General features: G+C 36.9%; 1 protein-coding gene across 1 annotated transcript in view; it reads right to left on the bottom strand.

Annotated features, from left to right (window-relative positions):
- Positions 1-25042, bottom strand: part of GRM7 (glutamate metabotropic receptor 7) — an 888187-nt gene that overhangs the window by 588232 nt on the left and 274913 nt on the right. Inside the window, exon 2 of the mRNA XM_037055712.1 lies at positions 7524-7740. Coding sequence (XP_036911607.1) covers positions 7524-7740 — 217 coding nt within the window. The remainder of the gene's footprint in view (positions 1-7523; positions 7741-25042) is intronic.

Here is a 25042-nt window from a genome sequence, read left to right on the forward strand (position 1 = left end):
TACTCTATTACACATTTGAATGTTGCTAAGAGAGCAAGCAAAATGTTTTCACCACAAAGAAGAAATAGTAATTATAAGGTAATAAATATTTACTCACCCTACTATGGTAATGGTTTCATAATATGTAAGCGTACACCTTAAACGTACAACTTTCTAATAAAAGACCTCAAATTCTTCTCTTAAGACCTTTATCATTATCACAAGGACTCCACCTTTAACATTTTCCCTCGTATGCAAGAGCATATGTTGTAACCTATTAGACTAGTTTCTCAAAGGGTCATCTTAACGCTGTGGTTTATGAAGTGTGATAACAGTGAGTAAAGCCCATCTAAACAGGAGCTTGCTTGACAGTTCATGTCAACTCTAAAATATCAACATAATGGAATAATACTGTCTAATGATTATGGGCAACGTGTGTTTAAATTTTCTGTTTAAGGCATCCAGCCAAAAAGAGTAACAACAAATGTGAAGAATTGGGAATAGGAGAATTTGGAGGTATACAACCTCAAGGTGTTTCAAGTTAGTCAGTGCAGTGTGTTTGGGCAGTTACTATTCCTGCCAAAAATCTTGATCATCTGCTCTCCTTCAATTTGCCTGACAGTGCTAATGCAATTTATGGGGGGCTTTGTAGAATTTCTTACACTCTCTTGAAAGATTTAACAGCAGGAATCCATTTGCCAAATTAAAGGAAAACAGATCTCTCTCTGTGTAGGTCTCAAAGAGGCTGCATTTACATGTATCAAGTTCAAAATACAAAATAATCTAGGAAGGAGTTAAAGTACAGTAAACAGATATTTCATAAGAAACAAATTATTATAATTACCTGGGCTAGAGTTTTTGCCTATTTTTCAGAACTATGCATTTCACTAATTCCAGTGCTTACCTCCTTTCCTATGTGTTAATAAATATTGCATTTTTGTCTATGGGCACAGGCTAAATTCCCTCCCTACCTTTGCTTGCCTGTTCTAGTGGAGTGAAACACTGGGAAGCCTCTAAAAAAGGCAACCAAAAAACAGCATTTATTTTTAGATGGTGACCATCCAAACTTTTGGTTACAGCACTGAAATTACACTGGGAAATACCTCTTCCCTACTGAGTATAACCTTAGTGGAACTCAAAATCAAGGCATCCTACCGTCCCACAATGAAAACATAGGCATGACTCACAAGTACTTGAACTTCATTCTATATACTTCTCTCCAGTTTTATAAGCTAACTAATATTCCTCCTTTTATTTTTTTATTGAAATTTATCTTTCTTGCTGACATCCATCAAAAACCTATGAGATTCAAAACTGACGTCTTTTTTCAACAAACAGTTTTGTAAAGACTGGTAAAAGAAAGCTTCATTTGAAGGCTGATATAGTATCATCATATAGGAAGAATAAATCAGACCTCTTACTTCTAAATTCCAGAGGACACAGTATTATTACAAAAGCTTGGTTACTTTCCAAAGTAAGATACCCCAAGACAACGATGTTCTTTCCCTACGCAACAAACCAAGACATTGTCTTGTTTGATGCAATTTTTTATATTTGAAAATATATTTAAAAATTAGCTATGTTTTCCCCCCTACATTTTCAACCTCAATTCCAGAATCCAATGACCCTTCTCTCGTTAGTGTATGCAATGGGTAGTACCCAAGCAGGTGTTTTTATCTTCAGATCTTTTCACATTCCTCCATTTTGCTCAGGTCCAGTGAGGTAAGTGGAAGAGAGCAGAAGGAAGCTGTGAGATATATTTTCCTATTGTCTGCTTCTTCATGCAGTGAAAACACTCCATCATCGTCTATTTCTAGTCCCACATCAGCAATGACAGACCATTGCCTACAAAAAGCCAATTCTTTGCAATCAGGATAATGTGCATTTGAGAACTGTCTGAACCAAAAGAAACCAGTTTTCTCAATAAATGTGTTGACTTTACAACTCAAAGAAGCATGCCAGCTCCCAGTCAGTTCCTGGAGGAATTTAGGGGCAGACCTGGAAGTCTTTGGCCCCAAAATGAAATGACTTCCTGCAATAGTTCCCATGTTGTGTGCAAGAACACTTTATGTCATAGTAATTCAAGAGCCATCAAAGTTTTCAAAGCAATTCTATTTCTCTTACATCATTTAAAAATTCAAATAACATTAAACAATTTTATTTCCATCTGTTTAACATAATTTTCTCCTCCTAAAAATGTCATTCATCACTGCATTTACGTCAGCATTGTCTGGTAACTCCATATTCCCTCTGAGGGTTGGGTTGCACTTGCCTTGTCTTCCCTTGCAGCAGCCCCAAGGAGCTGTATCCAGGGCTCCACTATTGTATTTCTGCTCTTGGAGAGCAGATCTCACTTTTTGTGTTGTTGCTGTCACTACTATAATTATTAGTCATCATTATTACCCTGGAACAGTATCCAACATGAATAAAGTACTCAGATATGCATTTCATAAGGTCTAGGCCAGATTGCTTACCCCATTTTTCCTTCCTTAAAGTCAGTTTATTATAGCAGATTCATTATAACTGTAAAAAATCAGAACCGGAAAACCTTCCAACAGTTTTATTGTACTAACTGCAACCTTGGCACCTTCACCTATATTATTGATAGACTATTTTAAAATTTTATGTTCATTTATTAAGCCAAAAATATGTTGGGCATTATCCTGAGTATACTTTTGAAAGTCAAATACAACATAATGCCAGTCCTTGATAAACATACATTATAATGGGAGAAGATAATTAGATTATAATGATTACAGTGATATGCAAAAAATTACATGATAAAGTTATGCACAAGGTGTTATGGACTTATAGAAGTGACACTCTCAATTATAATAATGAAAGTAAAAGTCAAATAATTGAAGTTAAGTCTGTCTAGATTAAGTACAAATATAATTTATTTAAATTATGATGGATAATTTACAAAATCATGTGGAGGCTAGAGAGCCAAAGTCAAAACATGAGCTGAAATAAAGGATGTCTAGACTTTCAAAACCAAAGTCCCCCCAAAGTGGCACAGAACCAAGTTAGCTGGGGCACTGTTTCTGCCGCTACTCCTGGAAACAGGAAGTCAGAGACTGTGCTATTGCTGCCAATATTCACCCTAAAACATGGTGTCCCTGTTGCTGCTGCGAACAAACTCGTTTCTCACTGTTCCTGCTTCTTTGTGTCCCTAGCTCTTGATCCATCTGCGGTAGATACTCTCATTAGCCACAGTTGGGATATATGGCTGTGCCCTAGTTCCAAGGGAGTCTGGGAACATGAATGACCTTTTTAGCTCTACAGTGATACTGAGCTCTCATCAAGACTTGTACAGTCAACCATTCTCTATGAATTTATTCATTGCAATGAACTAAAAATGTGCTGTTAAAAAAAGACAAATGTACACACCACAATCCAAAATTAGACCATGAAAGAGACTAAGTCAGGGATGTGAGAATTCTTGTGATTTTGTATTTTGAAATTAAGTCCTTGAATTTTGAATACATATGCATAAACAAGGACCACTGAACACTCCACTAAATAAATATTCCAACTGGATATTAAAATGTCTCATAATTTTCTGTATTCATGATAAAACAGACAGAGACAAAGAAAAAGGAAAACTCCTCAAGCTCAACATAGATAGTGGTATTGGAAAGTATACTCCTGTTGCATCCTATTGCTTTAAGTTTTGTGTGGAGTTAGTAAAGGCAACAATGGAATGATTCAAAGTAAGGACAACTATAATAAACCATAGCAAACAGAGATAGAATATAATTTTTGATCCACAAGTCACAAATTCTATACCATAAAAATTATATATAATTTATCTACAGGTTTTTTTTCTGAAAGGTGAAGGGAAAATATAATTCCTTCTTCTCTCCTTCCTTTAACAAATATTTATTGAATACCTTCTATATGCCCCAAATGAGGCTACATAACAGAGTCACAAGGCAAAGTGACCTCACAGAGGTTACAGCAAGGCAAGGAAGATTGACATATGGTAGAATGAAAGAGAACATTGCATCTATGAAGGAAAGAGAAGCACAGAATTCTTTAATGAGAATAGAATCCACTAATGAGCAAATCTAAGTAGTACTAGCTCTAAACTCCCCCCACAAAAATAATACTGAATAATAGTTACTACATAGTCAATTAAGCTTTCACCCCAAAACAGAGTATTCTGGATCAATGTAAAGTGTCAAATAAGACCCGGCTGGTGTAGCGTAGTGGATTGAGTGCTGGCCTGCAAATGGAAAGGTCGCAGGTTTGATTCCCTGGCAGGGCACATGCCTGGGATGCAGGCCAGGTCCCCAGTTAGAGGTGAACAAGAGGCAAACAATTGGTGTTTTTCTCACACAACGTTTCTCTCCCTCTCTTTCTCCCTTGCTTCTCCTCTCTCTGAAAATAAATGAACTATTTAACTAAAAGTAAAAAGAATTAGAGAGTCAAGTAAACAGTTCTACAGTTTATCCAAATAATAATAAAATTTACTTTATAAGACCAATTGAAATAAACCTATTAAGTGATTGGTATGAAATACAAAAAGAATAGCTCAAATGTTCTTCTAGGCTTTGGAAAGTTGATGTATGTCATGATACCATGGAGGATTGTTACTATTTGTGAAGTAATATTTAATGGATACTCTTTAAAATTGCCCGGCAAACTGTAAGAGCCATGTGTGATGTCCTTGAATCAAATTTGGTTCAGAATATATGGCATATATTAGTGCCATATGTTATCATAAGCATTTACTTCGATTCTCATTTAGAAAAACAAGCCTTTATGTCTAATTTAGACTATTTAGGTTATTACATTGACCTGAATTTAAAACATGCTAGAGTAAATATTCTCTTATTCTTTGTAACATTAAGCAATGAATTGCTTTTGGTAATACTGCATGTGCATCCATTCAGATAAACAGGGCAATTTATGCAAATATAACTTCTACAAAAATTTCATCACCTTAGAAAAATCATGTTACAGTCTTCTTTGAAGGTTCAACAAGGAGCAGCATTCATGCATATTTATATCTCCCATGACTTTACTTGAATGAAGAATTATTGTTATTATTTTTATTCCTCACCTGAAAATATGTTTATTGATTTTAGACAGAAAGGAAGGGAGTAGGGGGCAAAGAAGAAGGGGAAGAAAGAGAGAGAGAGGAACATTGATGTAGGAGAGAAACATAGATTGGTTGCCCCTTGTATGCACCTGAGTGGGGACTGAACCCACCACCTACATATGTGCCCTGACTAAAAATTGAATGCATGGCATTTTGGTGCATGGGATGACACTCCATCCAGCTGAGCCATCCAGCCAGGACAAAATCTTCTATGACTATACATGAAAGAAGAATTATTGAGGTTTTCTTCTTTCAAAAGAAGCCAACATATGTAGGCTTACCATGTTCCAAACAAATTAGATGGCCCCTATTGAAAGATGGCTTCTTTTCTCTGACATCATTGTCATGAGTTGTTCTATGAGAGTTGGATAAAGGAGCACCACAGTGCTTCCTTATCTCTGTGCTACACTGCCTCTCCTACACATATATGTGGGATACTATCTTTTTTGAGGGTCAGCTTCTCTAGTAAGCAGGCAAAGGAAAATATTGAACATCTAAAGTTATCCTTCAAAATTTCAAGCCCATATACTTCCCAGAAATTCCAATAGAGTAAATTTTTTTTATTATGAATTAAACTATATTACTGTTTCTTTGAGAAGACATCAGAGGAAGTAGTTGAACCTTTTTAGAGGTCTTGGAACATGAATATGTATGCTCACATTATGAGTACAATGTTCAGCATTAAAGTGGAGAGCCATTTGCAGCAACAGAGTAAGAAGGTATCTGAACTTTACCTCTGAGCTTTAAATTATTATTTTCTCTTTATCATATCTTATCTATTGTCTTTTATGTTCATATTTATGCTCATATTTCTAAGTTAACCTCTAGCCTTATTTTTTGTCAATGCAAGATTCAAAGAAACAAGAAAGAAATAAAAAAATTAGGTATCAGTAATGATTAGTTGTTTTTTTAGGGCTTCATGTAGCTAATTGTTAATAAGTCATACAAATCTCCACATAATACTGGACTGGAGCTAAAATTTCCTTTCTAATCAGAAAGTTTCTAACTGAATTATACTAAAAAATATTTCCCTTAGCAACGTAGCAGTTGGGACAACAGTAGTAATTGAGACAGGCATGGTCACCTCTAGAGTCTAGAGAACAAGAAAGAACACATCAACAGCAAGTTAGATTAACATGCGATAAGTGCTGTGGGAACACTGGAAACATAAGGCCATGCCAATAGAACCAAGGAACTGGAGCATGTATACTTGTTTGAACCTAGAAACAACTTTTAGGATGAGACCTCTTCATAAGTAGGAGCTACCTAGTCAAAAGTGTTAAGAGAGAGTATTTCAGCCAGAAGGAAGAACATAAGAATGACTCAGATCTCCAGTGAACTTCTGAAATTAGGGCTAATGATGAGGCACTGAGTTAAAATCATGCAATTCAGAAGCAAATCCTGACTCTCTTCTTTTAGTAGCCACATGCAAATATGCCTTATATATGTATGTAAGTGTATCTGTAGTCTGAGAGTCCAACATCACAGCCGTATCTCTGAGACTTATGACACTTTTTCCTCATGAAGAGAACCTCTGTTTCTATTTCCCTACTTGTCTGTCTTTACTGTTAGTCAACTATTCTGATCAATAACAATTTGGATCAGCTAAAATTCTTACAAACAAAAACTAAGGACCTAACGTTGGCACAAGAACTGCACAAAAATATCAGGTACACATTTTATAATATATATTTACTGCATCCAGTATTTCCAATAGAGAAGCCTGAATATTTATTGTTAGGATTCATAAGCATGAAGATTTTTTCTAATTTTTCAAATTCTTCCCAATTGAAGACCACTGGCCAAACATTGAAAGAGCCTATTCTTCCAATTTGAAATAAATAAATAAACATAAAAGAATCGTCTCCAAGTTCTACTTAACAGAACTCTCTTTCTCAAAATACTTTGTTTCAAAGACTATTTGTATAAATACATTTTACTGCCTGAATAATTTATTTAATTTTGCTTTGGCCAAGTCAGCCAGAACCATCACGATTATCCAACTCCAAAGCAAAGTGCTACTGTGATTGGGTTCTCACAACTGTAAACAATTCTCTCAATATTAGAGAGGAAAAAAGAAAGATCATGCATTGAGAGGCACATGTAGTCACAAGTTTCTCAGGTTTCCAAATATAAGTACTAATGCACAATATTTCCCATTACACAGAAGCAAGATATTGATTTGGGAACATACTTTCTTCTCTGCATTTCTTCCATTAATACTTTAAGGGACTGCAGTCTCACACTTTTGAAAATACTCTCTTCAAAGACAACAAAGTGCTGTAAACAAAGACAGATCTGCTTCACAGGCAGTGGGGAATGTGAGAGTAAGTATAAAGTGGTCATCTACAATGTTTGTTCAGTAAACTCTGAAAAGAACCCTACAAGCCACATACATTTGAAGAGGATCATTTTGATCATTGCAATCTCTTCCTACCTGCCTCTTTGGAAATCTGCATGAAGGATTCCACACCTTTCTCTCCATAACTTCCTTCAGATGCAAGAGTAGACACATAATTCCAGCCTAGGGCCTTCACAATGTCTACCATGGCCTGGGCTTGGAAGGAATCAGGCGGAACCACACGGGAGAAGAAGTCATAGCGCCGGTCATCACTTAACTCAGGTGCCGTTGACGCATAACTAATCTGGGGGATCTGAAAAGACAAAAAGCACCACGTGAGAGCACACCATCAGGATGCGAGAGACTCATTTATACTGACAACAATTTACTCAAAATACAGGACTTGAGTTCCAAAGATGATGTGTGTGTGTTGGCAAACACTGTATGCAACTAGAAAATGCAACCAACAACTTCTTAAAAGCACAAAAGCATCTACTTTTGTGCCTTGGCCCTTTGTTTTCTCACCTTGGGAAGAAGGAATGAGGATTGCATGGGAGCCATATGAGTCATGGTTGTTAGGAGGAAATAATTTCTAATCACCTGGCTACCATTTTGAATCACGCTTTACTTCTTACAAACTAATAGAAACAAACAAACAAACAAAAAAACCCCAACAGCCTAACTGGAGTGTGTATAGAGGTTGTTTTAGTTGACACAGCTAATGGATATTGGTGGATATCATTAGCCATCTAATGTTGATTGAGGGCTGATTACCTGTGAGGAAATATCTAAGCAAATTACATGCACTATTTAATTTATTCTTTACATGAACATTATGAGGTAGCCCAGTAACACTCTTAGACCCAGGCAAGGGGGTTCCTGCCCCCAAGGCCTTCTTCTCATTGGCCCTATCACATTGGAACACCTTCTCACAATTTCCTAAGTTCCCCTTTGGGTGCTGGGAAAGGACTGGTGGTCCTTTCTGGAAGGAGCCATGTGGGCCTCTGGTTCCTAATTTTTCCTCTTTAGAGAACTCTCTGATACTCAACACTCAACCTCACATGATATTAACCAGGTGTTCCAAGGAATTCTAGAACTTGTGCCTGTGGGAATCACCCTAGGGTCCCATAGCAGAACCCTGGTTTTCAGGCACGGATTCTAACAAGCAGATTACTACCCTTGGCTGGTGCAGTATTTATTTCTTAGAATTATGTGAGATTAGACTACCTGAGTAATCCCGAAATGGTGATTTTAGCAAAATCAAATTATGTATATAGCAAAAGGCCCTGAAAAGAAATGTTTGCCTGAGACCCCAAGTAACCTAGAGGAAGCCCTAAAGTAGCCCCAAAGTTAGGCTGAGGGCCTAGCTTTCACCATGTTCCTCCCCCTAGTTCTTTCTTTTAACACAAGCATGCAGTAGACTATAATTGCTACAGCCAATCCACCTGTAACAATGAGCAACTCCTACAAAATCCTGTTTGCAAACTCTCTCAGGACTTACCCCTGTTTTATTGTATGGGTTTCTCAGTATCTAAAGGCCACTTTTGATTTTTGTTCAGACAAAGCCCGAGAGTCCAACTCTGCCCCAAAGAAGTCAACACTACATTCAAATTGAGTCTTTCAGCCCACAAACTTTTACTCCATATTAACCTATTTTTTACCTTCCAGTGCAATGGAAGGTAATGGGTAAACTTTAGGTTTACCCATTTGCCATTGTTTAAAGCTAGTCATCACTTCTGTGAACCTCATTTCTCCGCCAACCTTTTTAGGGCAGCATGACAATCAAGTCCTTGCAGCTCATTCCCTGATGCAGTTCTGCTCTAGGCCAGTAGGGGCAGGCTCTCTGTCCCTGACTCAAAGTCCAAAGAAAGGGTCAAAATCTCCCAATGGGGTCTTTACTTGAGTAACTCCTCAATCAGAGAGGTAGTGAGGTGGAGGGGAAATAAAATGGGATTTGCTGTTGACAAGATGTGAATTAAAGCTTGATTTTTTTCATGAGGTTTTACTTTTGGTGAAGTTATTTCACCTCAATGACTTAGCTGCATCTTTAGTATAACTGTTTTGAGGGGCCACGATACAAATGTGTGTTTCTCTGCATGATGCCTGTGACAGGGTGGACAGCTTAATTCAAGGGAGTAATGATAATCAAAACAGAGAACAGTATGGATTTCCAAACTAAGTTCACCCATTCCCCACATTTGATTTCCCAATTCTCTGTGACATGTTACCACAAACATTCCCCTCAAAATTCTAAGAAGATATGTTTACACATTTTCATCATTATTGCTTTAGAAATAATATTTTATTCAGCTCTTTATTATGTGCCAACCATTTACTAAAGTTTTATGTATATTACCTAACCTAACCACCAGTGCATATTTTTTACTATACTATGCTGTATTACACTTTACCATTACTAACTCATTTTACAAAAGAGGAAATTGGGACTTGAAAGTAGAATATGACCAGCACCATGCAAGCCTGAAACTACCTAATGCAAACTTCTGAACTCTGAACTATGATACCTAGATGAATTGTTGCTGAAACACTTTAATGATAAGCATAAAACAAGAAGGGGAAATGGATTATCAGAGTCCAGGCCAACTTCTGTCCACAGTACTGGTTACCGACTCACTAAAAGTTATTTTACATGACTCTTAAGGCTGTCATTCAAACACTTTATTTAAATACCTTATTAAAGATTATTAAATGTATTGAGTTGGCCAAAATTTTTGTTTGTTTGTTTTTTCTCCATAAGATGGTTCTAATATTGCTTAGTTTTAAACTTCATTCAAAACAACACTGTTAGATTGTATTGCAACAAGTGTCATATCAGTGTGCATTTAAAAAAATCAAAATTGATTAATTTTGTGTAGCCATTTTATTACTAAAGATGAAAGAAAATATGCAACATTTTTCACATATTCTGTTGTATTATTTCAAGAAAGGTAAAAACACGTCTGAAACACACACACACACACAAAGACTTTTGTAGTATATGGAGAAGATGCTATGATTGAGCAAACGTGTCAAAAGTGGCTTGCAAAGTTTCGTATTGGGGATTTCTTGCTGATTGATGCCCCATGGTCTGGTGGACCAGCTGAAGTTGAGAGCGATCAAACCGAGACATTAACTGAGAACAATCAACATCATACCACATGGGAGACAGCCAATATACTCAAAATATCCAAATCAATGAAGTTACTAGGGAAAAATGAAAAATGTGTCTTTTATTTTATGGAAAAAACTGCCCAAACTTTTTGGGCAACCCAAGATTAATAGAAAGAGTTCCCTAAGATTCACTCATAGTTATGAGGTTATAACTTTTAGGTAAACAACATGCCAACTGAATAAAGGCTTTGGGCAGAAAAATAAAAGGGAGGGAGGGAGTGAGAGAGGGTAGGAGAGAGTAAAAGACAGAGATGGTGAGAGACCTTCTCCTACAAGAAATAAAAAGAAGGAAGCCAAGTGTGTCAAAACATTTACACCAGTTTCAATTTCTGGAAATGTAAAAGCTTCATGCAATTACACAGAGGTCTTTCCTGCCAAAATCCCTTTCTACCTTTGAAGGAGTTCTAATAAAGATACACTCAGCCCTCTACTTAAATTTGCATTTGTGCAGCTGCTGTAATATATCACAATTGTGAAGTGCCTCAATGCAAATGAATTTTTGAAACTGTGCCCCAAATTTCAGTTGTGAAAATCTGGGGGAAACAGATTTCTCTCCTCCCTACCACACACGCTTTGAAAATGGCTGTTATCTGTGGTCTATCCCTTCCCCTATAAACAAGAAATATCTCCTGGCTTCAGACTTGTATGTCTCTTTAGGATCGTACACACATTCTGTATCTAATGACACTTATTTCTCCACTACGCTGAAATGAGGCTAGACTAGGGAATAAAGAACCAAATAGTTTCTATTTATGAGATAAAAACACAGGGATGGGTAAAAGTAGGTTTACAGTTATGAGTACAGAAAACATACAATGTATTCTTATATTATTATTAATTATTTCATTATTTGCCATACCAACAATTGTAAACCTACTTTTAACCCACCCTGTATAGCTATATAGGAATATCCCTCCCAGCAACAAAGATAAAGGACTGGAAGAATGTATGTCACCTATCAAATATGTTATTGCATAATTATTTGGCTATTATGCTGCATATTTCATAGTTACTCATTTTCAAACTAATGTTTAAGCCTACAGAGTAATTATTTTGAAGTATGTGTTATAACTGGTACTTAAAACTGACTAAATTATTATTACTTATCTTTAGTGATTAACTTCCACACTCTCCTTGATCTCTAGCTGTACTTTTGTTTTCTGCTGCTGAAACCCTCCCCTCTTGTCAGTCTCCTATGGAAATGCAATACTGATTTTTTGATAAAGATAATTTAGTATGGGAACACTTCAGCTATAGAAAAATACATGTTCTATCTCTCCTTGAGATTCCCATGCTCCAATTTAAAAATTTGAACAACTCTGATCCTTAACATAGAACTAAATTTTTCAACTTATTTTATTTTATTATTTTTCACTTCATAAAAATTTGCCTATCACACAAAAGTAGTGTTATTGATAAGTATCAGATAGAATTAAACACATTTATAAACTATAGTATTTGTTTAGTTTTTACTTTTATTTGGAAAATAATAATGCATATCATTTATGAAAATACAGAAATAAAAATAAAAATAATTTTAATGGCTTCATCCCTGCTAATATTTCTATACTTTATCATTTTTGTATGCATGTGGTTGTGCACATATATATGGTTAATTATAAAAATCTGAGTCTTAATATCTTTTTTCCATGCCCCCTCCCACCCCGCTCTGCCATTTATCTTTTTTCCCACTCTTTCTGGTTGCATACTATTCTACAAAAACTAAGCCTAAGTTAAACCTAATCTTTATTGTTAAATGTTTAAACATTTTTCAAGTTTCCATTATCTCTAGAAGTTAACAAAATATCCTAACAGTTGGTTCGAGTCACATGGAAGTATTTCAGGTTTACACTGAAATATTTCCCTATGTGAAAATTACTTGGGGTGGTACTATAAGGTAAACCAAACATCTATATTTTTCCTCCAAATGGTTAACTACTTGGTCCAGCACTATATATTAAATACTAATTATTTACTGATAGAAAAGACCATTTCTTGTCACATATCTTCTCATACTTATTAAATATGATATGCCAATATGATATCTACCCTTGAATGTTTGGAATGTATTCTCTACTATTCCACCTCTCTGTCATCTGAGTCTTGGGCCAGCATTTAACTATTTTTATTCTTATAAATTTAGAGTTTGGGGGCTATATTAATTGGAAAATATCCTGTCTTCAGAAGTATTCTTTTAAAAAACAACCATAAGAAATCACACATGTTTAATTTTCCAGCTAAACTATAGCACAATTTTTTTTCAAATTTATACTAAAGTTCCATTAAGATTATGAGAATACATTATATTTACAAATTAATTTGGGAAGAATTGATACATTTACAATAGTTCATTTTCTGCTATGAAAAAATATTTATTTTTATGCATTCCATTATTCATTCTTCTCTTTTATTAAAATTTTGTAATTGTCTCCATGTAGCCCTCATACACTGTTAACTTTATTTCTAGATAATTGTTATTGCTATTGCCTTATGAGTGATAACAAATTTTCATTTTATTCTCTATTCCTGGTATATAGGAGTCAATTAATCTCATACATTTAGTTGACAACTTACATACATATTGAAATTTATATTAGTTCTAAGAGCTTCCAGTTTATTTTCTTGGGACTTCTAGGTAAACAAGCCATATTATAAGATTCATTTAGTTTTATTTCCTAGCTATATAAGCTAGAATTTCCAGGAAAACAAGAATAGTAGTGGTAAAAATAGTTTGCTTTTTTTTTTTTCCACCCTTCCTGCTGTGGCTCAGTGGATTGAGTACTGGCATGTAAACCAAAGGGTCACTGGATCATTTCCTAGTCAGGGCACATGCCTGGGTTGTGGACCAGGTCCGCAGTAGGGGGCACTCAAGAGGCAACCACACACTGATGTTACTCTCCCTCTCTTTCTCCTTCCTTTCCCCTCTCTCTAAATATTAATAAATGAAATCTTTTAAAAATAGTTTGCCTTTTTTCTATTTCTCTATGCTGGACATTTAAAATCAATAGGCATTTATTCTAATTTCTCATTTTGAAAAATGTACAACCAAATGAAGACTTAAGATTGTCAGTTAAAATTTTAGTTCACCAAAATACAATCTTAACTTATAGCACTATAAGTGTCTTCAAATAGCTGAAAAAGTATGTCCCTTCAACAATTCTCTTCTGCAAAGAAAATCAGTTACTCCAGTTATTTCTCCTAAGATATGAATCAGGTGATGCTGATAACAAGACAGAAAATCAGTTTCAAATAGTCAAGTTTTTGAAATACAGTGGTTCTCACATCTTAGTTGGCACTTAAACTTTATATAGCAGTCAACTTCCTTAACACTTTTGAACTCTGATACACAAACGGAACAAAAACAGCAAAACCCTAATTCTTCAAGCAGTCAGATGCAACTTTCCCCAAATCTATACCTTACTCTTAATACAGCAGGAAAAATCCAATTTACTGTTTCTAATTAACCTTTGAAATATGTATGTATATTTAAGTCCCTAAAATTCCTGTAAATCTAAGAGAAAGAAGACTAGGGGGAAACCAATTACAAAAACAATTAAAATGAACATTTAAATAACTTATATCCTCAATATCTTATAGATATTTTCAAGTCGCCAATATTCACATCTCATCAATACAAGTGGTTGTGGTGACTGAATTCTTTCAGTAGACTAAAAAAATATAATCAAAAAATAAAATATATTTAATCAATGCCACGCACCAGTCACTAGGAGGAGCTCAAGGCTCTTTCCTAACCTCTCTCAGGTGTGTCCTGGAAAACAGGAGTTTGTAGGAAGGTCAGTTGATCAGTTCCTCTGAAACACTGCCCGTTTCTCTGATAACAAGTGTCACAGCTGTCATTAAACAAGTATCTGTATAATTGTCTGTTTATTGCTCTCTCCTTGCTAGAACAACACTCACCCTCATGGAGGACATGGGCTTTACTCATTACTTTATCACCACTGGATAGCACGGTACCAGGAGAGAATAGGAACCTGATCAATATTTATTGAATAAAAAAGTGAGCCAGTAATCAAATGAATGGAATCATCCTGAGAGAACAGAGTCTCTTATCCATTTAGTTGGTGTGGCTTCCACAGCACTTGGAAGTTACCCCCGCCCTGGGCAGGCCTGAGGTAGGCAGCTTTAGGCGGCATAGCAAACACTTTTTCTTGCTCTTTCTTCTTCTTGGCATATTTTTCCCTGGGATTTCTTTCCTCATCATGGAAATGTAGGACAAGTAGACATTGGATAGGGCTTCAGAGGTAATGGGACTAGGAAGTCATTTAGACTGCTCCCTCTGTTGCTTCTCTTTGACCTGAGACCTGACAGCTCCAGGCAATGTGTACCACAGTGGCTGGCGTTGAGCCTAACTCTTAAGGACATACTTGGATCTACCGTTTAAACAACGTGATTCTGCCCTGCTGTGTCCTTAGCTTTTCTCCCTTCTGGAACCTGGCTTGGCCATCAGACAGAACTAGTGTGCTCTGTTCCAGTTAAATGCCTTTTCTTCAGTTGACATTGCTATTACCAAATCAAATAGAAAAAAAGAAAAGTTAAAGGAAAGCAAATCTAGAGAAAATAATTCTGTCATTTCTAATACATGCAAAATCAAATAATACAAATACGTGACGCATTTTCACTTTCCAAGTGTTGACAAGATTGAACTCTTCTAAATGTAATATTATCTATGATCACTACAGTCAAACACTTGGCTAAGGGAGCTCATGAGTTGAAAACATACCCTTTTAGTCATCATCTTTGTGTCAAAATAACCAAAGACTAAAGTCCAGATGTGGACTCAATAACATTAATATAGTACATATTTTTGATATGCTAATTGCCCTATTACTCCACACAAACTTGACTCTCATAAATTTCTAAAAAGTTTTAAAAAGAAGAAATTATTTTTAAAAAATGAAAGACCCAACATTGGTTTCATGCATTTTGAGTTTCTTTGCCGTTCCATTACAAGGGTAGTACCTATGACAAGGTCAGACACCTGTATGTCTTATTTCTGGAAAGCTGAATAAGGGCCACATTTCCACATTCCTGGGGAATTTGCATGGCTAGGAAAGGCAAAACAAAAAGTGCTAACTAACACTTGTTCAGAGGGCAGTTTCATAAAACTTGTAAAAGGCAATTTTTGTAAGTATCACGTGCAATTAAGATAATGCTTCAGTGTACCTGTTGAGATATTAATGAACTCCCAGCGGGGCACTATTAAGCTCACGGTTGGCAGTGATTCCACTCTTAGTTCTTATTAAGCATTATTGATATGGACCCCTAAAATGGAAAAGGGTTGAATAAACCATTCAAGCTCATTCTTTGAAGCATCATTCCTTTTGATTTGTACTCACCATTTTCTAGATAACATCTCTGCTCACATTAAGATGGTTGGACTTTAAATCTAATGTGTGGTGGTTTTTGTTTCAAAGTATTGAGTAATGGTTTTCAATAAGTTCAACATCTGGAGTTTCGCTCAACTTTAAACTACTCATGACAGAGATTACTCTACAGTATTGAAACTGTTTCCTTTGCCTTTTCATTTGTGAGTGTATCTAGTATAGATACTGTGAGGCCTCTATAGATTGGAGAATTGCCTCCACCCACATCTTCACAGCATTCCATGACAAAGTACAATAGAGACCTTGGCCCTCCAATAAGAGACTACGGAAATCATTGGCATATACTTTTCTAGAAGAACATAGAGATGAAAAGAAGGCAAATTATTTTTATGACCTGTCAGGGTTCATTATACATGTCTATGAATTATCTCTGGCCAGTAGCCCTATAAATCACTGTATGTTAAGAAACAAAAACATAATCAAAGTTTGTATTTAATATTTTTCATACTTATTAAATATGATCCAGAGTCTCTTTCAGGCCCCCAGGGCCAGTCTCATTCCTTGAGGTTTCCTTTACCAAACACTAATGACTGACTTATGAGGTATTCCACTAGCAATAAAAATGTCAAGTCTCCATAGAGCAGGGTTTCTGGACCTTGGTATTATCGACATCTGACGTCAGCGAGTTCTTCGTTGGGGTGGGAGAGGGGCCAGCCTGTGCCGGCAGGACGGTTAGCCACATCCCTGACTTCCATCACTAGACGCCAGCAGCACATTCCACAGCTGTCACAGTCAGCATGACGGGGAACAAGGTAAACTATCCACTGTGTGTGTTGAGGGGAAGGGCAGTGCAAAATTACTTCAGTTGAGAATCACTGGGTTATAGCTTTGTCTGCACAAAACGACACAGCTGTAGTCATAACACTGTGGTAACAAAGTGACAATGAAAGGAAGAGATATTTCTAATGTTTCGTACACTGTCTACACTTCCCACATTTTCCTTTCCCCTTGCCAGTCTTTTGCAATGATCAAAGCTCCGCGTGCTTCCCAGGCATCTTCGATCACCTGGTCTCTGGGAGGAATGTGCAATGTGTAAGCGGCTGAAACGCTCCATCCTTTACCAGTACTCAGCCTGGAGCTTCTTAATGTGACGAAAGACTTTTTCAGGAGAAAATGAAATTAAATCCAAACTTATTTTCTCTCTGAGAACTGCTGCCACCTTTTAAAGTGTGTTACAGTCCAAAAATCTTGGTTATGTAGGATGGTTGAAAATGAAGAGTTGTACTTTATTGAATATTGATTGCAGTAAACTATGGGCTGTGCTCCGTGTGAATTACAATTTTCAAAAAGTTAGAGCACAATACAGAGCACTTAACAGGAACACTCCTGAAAATGCTGTAATATCACACTTAATGATTCAGAAGTCACTTCTAGGGTCTGGCAGGGCTGCAGGCACACTCACTCTCATCGGATAAGGCTACAGATGTTCCAGAAGGTGAAGTCAAATCTGCACTGATCCTTTGATTCCCCAAAAGAGGCTTACTTGACAAAAAATTCTTTATTTACCTTTTTATTCTTATAAAGAGGAGGGAAAGCAATGCTGTTTATTTTAGCTTTAATAGGGCTCACATTTCCAGTAAACAAGCACTTAGTTATTATTTGTTAAAACAAATGAGACCATTCATAAGAGTTCTACACAATAAATAATTCCCTATCATTTAATTCAGATAATACAATATTACACAAATAGTGTACCAGCAGCTATTTTTCAAATTTGTAAAATTTAGCAATTACAGACACAATAATTAATGAGAGACCAGCTTTGGAGGATGCAACAATCTAATACACACATACACATTCACACACACACACAAAGACAGATAGATTCCACAAAGAAAAACAAAGCGGTTTAATAAGAGAATGGCTTATATGGCACAGTAGATAAGATACCAAGTAAAATTTGAGTTAGGTGTAAATTAGTGCTTTAAAGGCTCCAAAAAATTCTAAAGCACATGTATACTAAAAACATTAAAGTTATTCCCAAATACACCTGTAATCAAATTTATCAGAGCAGCCTTAATTCTATAGAACAAAATCATTTACTTCCCCGTGGGCTTTTCTTGCTTTGTATACATCTGAAATACCTAATTGATATATTTGCTTAATAAATTTTAGTAGCATTTCTCCAATATCCAGGTTGATTGTATTCAAACTTCTTTGTGCAATTTACCCCGTCTCTCTCTGTCTACACAAACGGTCCCCTCTTCCTGCTACTCATCACTCTTTGCCATTTCTTAGCTTTAATCTCATTCTTATATTACCACATGTGTAGGACAAGACTCCTTGAAGAGAGAAACTCTAAATTTTCTTTCATGTGTCCCATCATTGTAAGGCTATACAGTGATGGAGTTCTACCCGCATTTGAAAATCATGAGTAAGGACATTTTGGGCTGTAGATAACATATTACTCAATTAATAATGGCTTAGATAATAAAATCGCTGAATAAATCTAGATATAGCTCATTTCCAGATTGGTTTAGTGACTCAACAATGACAGGGCATTGGGTTTACTTCTTTGAAGTCCTCTGAGTTCTTGTCTCAGACTCAGAAGGCACTTCCTCTCCTCTGGGCATCATGTTTTACATGATGTCATTAAAAAGAAAAGGCAGAGGCAATGGGGCAAGGGTGTATCTAGCAAACCAAGGCTTTCTCTTCTTATCTACTTGGCTATTGATCATGAAGGTATTTTCATTGTTCTGAAATATTCTACTCCTCCTTATATTTCCCTTACATCTCTTTGACTGGAACTGTACTGCATTATCTTCCCTTCTCCAAACACTGGCAAAAAGAAAAAATAAACAAACAAACAAACAAGACTAACAAAATTAATTTATGATTCTATCTCTGAGGAAGGATTCCCAGCTGGGTTCTCTGGGAGAAGACGAACAAATAAGTAAATGATTGTCTGGCAGACAAGTAACTGCGCCACGGCAACTATGTGTCACCGTGTTTAATTAATATGAGTTTGACAAGCTTGTAGGCATCTAAGACTTACTTAATGAATGAATAAATAACCCCACACATGCATCCATACCTTTCCACTAACCAAATAATGGGATCTATATGTGGCTTTTACAAAGTATATTTGGTAATCATTCTTTTCTCCCAGAATTTCCGTTGTAGTCTTATATAATTATCGTTGCCTGGGAACCACTTAGGTGGGGAAAACTATTTTAAGTAAATTACTGAAAGGTCACTGAGGAGAAAACAACCATATAACACAGGCAGTTTGGAGAGGATATGAACAAGAGTGTTTTTTCAGCTGGTTAGAGGGTAGGAGGCAAATATCCTCTAGCAAAAAAAACAGAAGGAAAGTCTTTCCTGGGGAAGAAAATGGTAAGAACAAATGCATAGAGTAACTAGGGTGTGGACAAGAAAGTAGAGAGAAATGTGTATAGCTCGAGAGTAGGATCCATAATTCCACTGATTTACAGCAAGAGAAAAGGATAAGGCAAGGAGATAAAATAAAATTAATACCTCTCTAAATTAATTTTCTTTCTTTGCTATTATAATAACTATTCATACAGAATAATAAAAGACAAACTCTTCCTAACAGCCATTAGTGCACACGTGGCAGCACAGCTACGTGATACACAAACAGAAATCCGAAGGGATGCTAAGTCCCAAATACCTCCTAATAAAAACAAATGAAGAGGCTCCTCCATTCTGAAGCAGCATCACTCAACAGTGATTCAACTAGACAAAGGGTCACTGTTTCTTCAACAAGGTCTCTGTGACAAAAGGTTTTTATGGATTCATCTGGTACCAGAAGCACACTATTCCCTGCCGTTAGGGGAGGTAAGGAATTGCTCACTTTCTCACTAAGGATCTTCCCTACCTGCAGACACAGAGCCTGGCGGAAGAAGCAAAGCTGAGCACTTGTCTAGTTTGCTCTGTTGTTCTTAGTTCCTACATGGCAATAGGAGAAGAAAGAGAACAAATTGTAAAGTTTCGGGAAGAGTAAAGTCTTAGCCAAGGTTCAAAATGCTAGTGAAGTTCATCCAGGATTAATAGATCTTAATATAATGATAAAATACTTGAGTTTACATTAAACAGAACTGGAGACTGTCAGCCAGTGGAGTTTGTATTGGCTCCTGCACTCATGCTTCTCATTAGCCCAGACAAACCCCTTCCAGAAAGAAAGTGTTTTTTTTCCATTACTATTTTTGCTGCAGCTTTGGGGACCTGAGACCTTAGACCCAGAAAGTTTTCCTTGGTTAAGTAAGTGTGTAAAAAAATACCTCCTGTAAAATTGCCAAAGTATTTTTCAGGCTGAAATAGCCTGGTGGGTTCTCTTCACTGCACATCGTTGAAAATAATTATTTGCTCTAGAATTTACCATTTTTAACATTTCTTCCCTGCATCCTGCAATTTCTGCTATGACATGCCCGGCCACTATATCATCTTTCAATTACCATGATTGCATTTTTTTACATGTAATTGCATTTTTGGTTGACTGCTTTCTGTGGAGACGGAGGAGAGAGAATGTCATCAATGGCAGCAACACAAGCTGTATTTTAACAAGGTTGCTTCAGGAATGATTTTGCGATGGAGCTGTTAATCCTTTTTGTGATTCATGGACTCCTCTTAGAGGCATGCTGTGAGTGGACTTGGGCATTTTTCCCTGTTTCTGATCTCATCCTTTAGATGTCAGGTTGCAAGGATGAGGTGTCTCAAATGGTCCAGGATGGGATGTTAGTGCTAATGGAGTCAGATTTCTACTTTCACAGACAGCAACAATTTTCAGAGAGGGAAAGTAATTTACCAAAAGTCATATTGCCATAATGTTACTGAGAAACAACTAGAATCACATCTTTCAATTATGTCCTATAGTGTGATGTTTCCCCAAATCCATACTGTTCTAAGTGATCAGTTCCTCTGCTTATGTCAATATTAGTCTCATTTTTATTTTTAAGCAATATCAATTATAAACTGGTTAGGTTGCAAAAATAGAAAACTGGAAAAAATAGTTGCTCCAAATAGGTTTATTACTTTCTCACAAAAAGTAAATAAACAGTCCAGAGCTATAGCAGCAGCCCTATGGTCACCAGGGACTCCGGGTTTTTTGTATTTCTCTCAATTGCACCCTCTGTGACACTTAGGATCCCAGATTGCTGCCAGAGCTCCAGCAATTAGGGACTCGTTCTAGGCGACAAATGGGAAATGTGGAAAAGAGGAAGAAACACATTTTCAAGTTGGTTGAACCCTTCCAAGGCACCTTCTTGGCTTGCACACAACACATCCACCTATATATGGTTTTCCCAAACAGTCTCGTGCTTGCACCTGGTTGCAAGGAAAGATTTTTGAATAATGTATTCTTTAGCCATGTACATTGTCACCTCCCCAACACCCCCCACCCAACAATAAAACTTAGGTCTACTAATAAAAAAGAGGAAGAAGTAGGAACAGAGAGGCCATCACCTGCTACGATCTTGAAGGATAGACAAGAGGTGGCCGTGTACATATCTAGGCCAGAGAATGGTGAGTAGATACAATGGAAAAATCTGTATCTGATTTAATTAACCTTTAAAACAATTGTATACAAAGCAAATAAGACACAGGCAGTGGTCATTAATACCCTAATAGGATGTTAACCATATGCAGACCATAAATGATAAGTGATGTTGGGAGCACACTTTCATTAGAATAATCCTGTAATGACCCCCAAACAGTATTCCTATTTACATGAAAACATTCCAGGAACAACTGGTGTGCTTCTAACGGCACAGCCTTTTCAACTTCCTGGTTCTTCTGCTGGGAACATCCATAAAAATTTACCCATGGATTTCTCCTACACAAGACCATTTTTAAAATGTTTTTAATATGGGCAAGTTTCATATTTTTAAAACATTTCTCCCAGTTTTAGCTTATACATAACTTTGTGATAGGATATTCAGGTCCCTGGGTTCTTTTCAGCCATAATATTCCTCCATGGATTTGGAAAGATAGTTTCCTTAACCTCCATCACCTTGAGCAATTAAGAGGTTACAATTCTTGATGTCTCTGCTGCCAAGGGCAGGCAAAGGCCTGTATGTATAAACCATCATTCCCGATGAAGAACCCAGATGAAGAACCCAGGGCACTCAAATGTGCTGATGGTCAGCTCGTGCATCTGGGAGCCACATGGTGTGCTGTGGGCACCAGGCGCCTGGTTTCCAGCAGCCTGACTTCAGTCATGTTTACATTCATGCACAGAAAATAAACCAGAATGAACTAATAATGTCTAAGCTAACATGTCAAGCAAAACAATGAAGATGCATTTTATTTCTTACAGCAAGAAAGTATATTCTGAAAAATAAGTCACAATCTCTTTAAGCTCAAAGAGATCAATACTTTCAGAAATGTTTCTTCAATGTGGAAGAACTATGCCAAGCAAAGGATTTCTTCTAGCTTCTACCCAATAGTTGTCACTTTATTTTCTATGTGCCAGAATATTTTTAGTGAAGAACTGCACACCAACTTTAATTTTGAAATCTTCTAGTCATTCCTTAGCCATGTTTCACATTTTTCTCGCTAAAATTATATTGTGTGTGCGTCCCACTTAAAAGACTCTTATTGACTGGCACTATCATGCCTCAGAGAAAAGGGTGCACTTTTCATTCTGATTTTAATTTATTGCCACAGTAAAATCGATAAGCAAAATAAAGAGCTCTGACTGTTCCACTTCTAACAGAGAATTCACCTAAAATGTTCCAAATTTGTAATTAATCATTTGAGTTAGGCAAACAATATTGAAAGTAACAAAAATATCAGAAAACTCCAAAGTAGTTCCTTCTGCATTTTGAATTAAAACATTTATCCTATTGATGTGTATGTGTAGTATATTTACTACATTACTTACTATTTTACTATTATTTACTATTTACCATTTTATCATGTACTGTTTTAATACTATTTACTATTACCATACTGCATATATTACTAATAAAAATACTACATGTATTATATATCATTTAAAGGCTACATGTTCCTAGTTAGTATTAAGAAAAACAAACCTAAAAGCCTTTATACACATTAAGGAACATTCTAACTAGAAGCTTTTCTGAAGATTTCTGCCATTGTAATAGAATGTAGCTACCTTGAATTTACATTGTTGGTGACGAGGAGCATAGATGCTGAAACCTTAACTTTAATGCGTATGAGAAGCTACAGCACTGTCCTTGGAGTTAGAGGCTCTGCCCTGTTTTCTGGGCAGCAGTGGTGGTCTATCCACATAGACTGGTCTGATCCTCTCTCTGATCCCTGCGGCGCCCTGCACGTGTCAACAGAGCCACCCTATGGAAGATGATGCTCTCTCTCTTCAGGCACTCAAGGGAGAAAGAACCGAGAGCCTGTAGACATACACGAAAGGTGGCTGCTGTCTAGAATTGCAAAGAGGAATATCCCTCCAAGTATCTCCTTCTACCTGCCCACCACAATGCCAGAGCGACGGTGCTTTTTCGCAAGGTGATGAAATCTCTGAAGACAGGCATCATGCCAAGTGTGAGGAGTTTGTGGCTTCTGACCATTACTTACCTCTGTATAACTTCTCTGAAGTAGAACATTTAGATAACTGAGGTTTACTCAGCTTGTTAAGAGAGGCCTGTGTGCATCTTGCTTCCAACATCCCTGAAAGATGGTGTCAAAAATGCATTTTTTTACACTCCCAGTTCCTTGGCCAAGGAAAATAATGGAGAAAAGTCACAGAAGTGAGAGAAAGATATACTGACAGAAAAGGGAGAAAGAGAGACAGCTGAGGAGGTGGGTAATCTCAAATCCTTTGACAACACTTTTTATCTTGGGGTGCTTAACTTTTTGTATCTGCATTAAGGATCTTTTTCATTTTCCCATGTTGTAAATAGTGATTAAGTCAGTTCACCTCCAAACCCCGCATAACCCTGGAGACAGTGAAAGGATATATCTGAAACAAACACAGACATGCAAGGTGCCCAGGCATTTCCAAGTGTAATCGTTCTTTCAACCACCAAACCATAACCCCTATCAAAGCTGACAGACCATCTGAATTTCACGTATGTCTGGTGGTTTCATGCAGCCATTAAAGCAGGCTATGCTGTCCGGAGCACAGCAATTAGAGCATCAGGGGTGATTTTCAGTTCACGGCTCTGTGTGTTAGGGCTGCACATTTGACCTCCACTGACTACTTAAAAGGGAGAGCTTGAGTGCAGAGTTTCGGTAATAGATGGCACTTTCAGAAAGGCAATTTCAAATTTAACAAAGTACCAGAGCACCATCCTATTTTGGGATAGAAATCATCTCTGAACCCATCATCAGTCAAGTTCACTGCAGGTCAGAGGCAATTTGAATCACTTGAGTAACCTTCCCAAATAGAACATCTTCCAAACCGGCCAGCACCTGAGCTATTTTCCAGTATGACTCTCCATGGCTCCCAGTCAGTCCTGATCCTGTTTGTTTTGCCAGTGAAAGAGATTGTGTTTTTCTATTCTTCTATTCCCTGATACTACACAGAACAAATTATAATTAGGAAACCACCTGAGGGGAAGGTGACAATTCAGTTGTCAATTTTCATGGATGAATCCCATTTCTATCACACAAGTAAGACAAGCCTCTCACTCTCAAACTCCATACTTGGGGCATACTGTCGTTAGCTGGTTCACTGCCCTGAGAAGAAAGCAATCACAAAGATGACAGTCACTGCAACAGCAGCACAAAATGTGAACAATGAAAAAGAGCCGCTCACTGTAAATGTTTCCACTGCCAACAAGTCTCTGATATGGGATGGAGTAATGTGAAACAGCCATTTTGTAAAACACCCCCTATAAGGCTCACTACAAGCTGCTATATCTGCATGTTGAACGCACTCAGTAGGGCACGTGGAGATACGTGAGTGCCAGTGCTCAAAAGGCAGCAAATACGCCAATGTGTAGCCGCTGGTGGGAATGTTCAGACAGCACAGGCTGGGTAGAACACTTTAGTGCAGGATTAAGGAGAGGCTATAACCTTCTCATCTTTAGTCATTTGTAGGCAAGCTCTAAAAATACCTTAGCCAAAGATTTATTTTTTAATCTCTGATTAATTTTT

Source organism: Sturnira hondurensis, unplaced genomic scaffold (genome assembly GCF_014824575.4).
Source record: "Sturnira hondurensis isolate 20B ecotype Veracruz unplaced genomic scaffold, ASM1482457v3 Scaffold0008723, whole genome shotgun sequence".
Lineage (NCBI taxonomy): Eukaryota > Metazoa > Chordata > Mammalia > Chiroptera > Phyllostomidae > Sturnira > Sturnira hondurensis.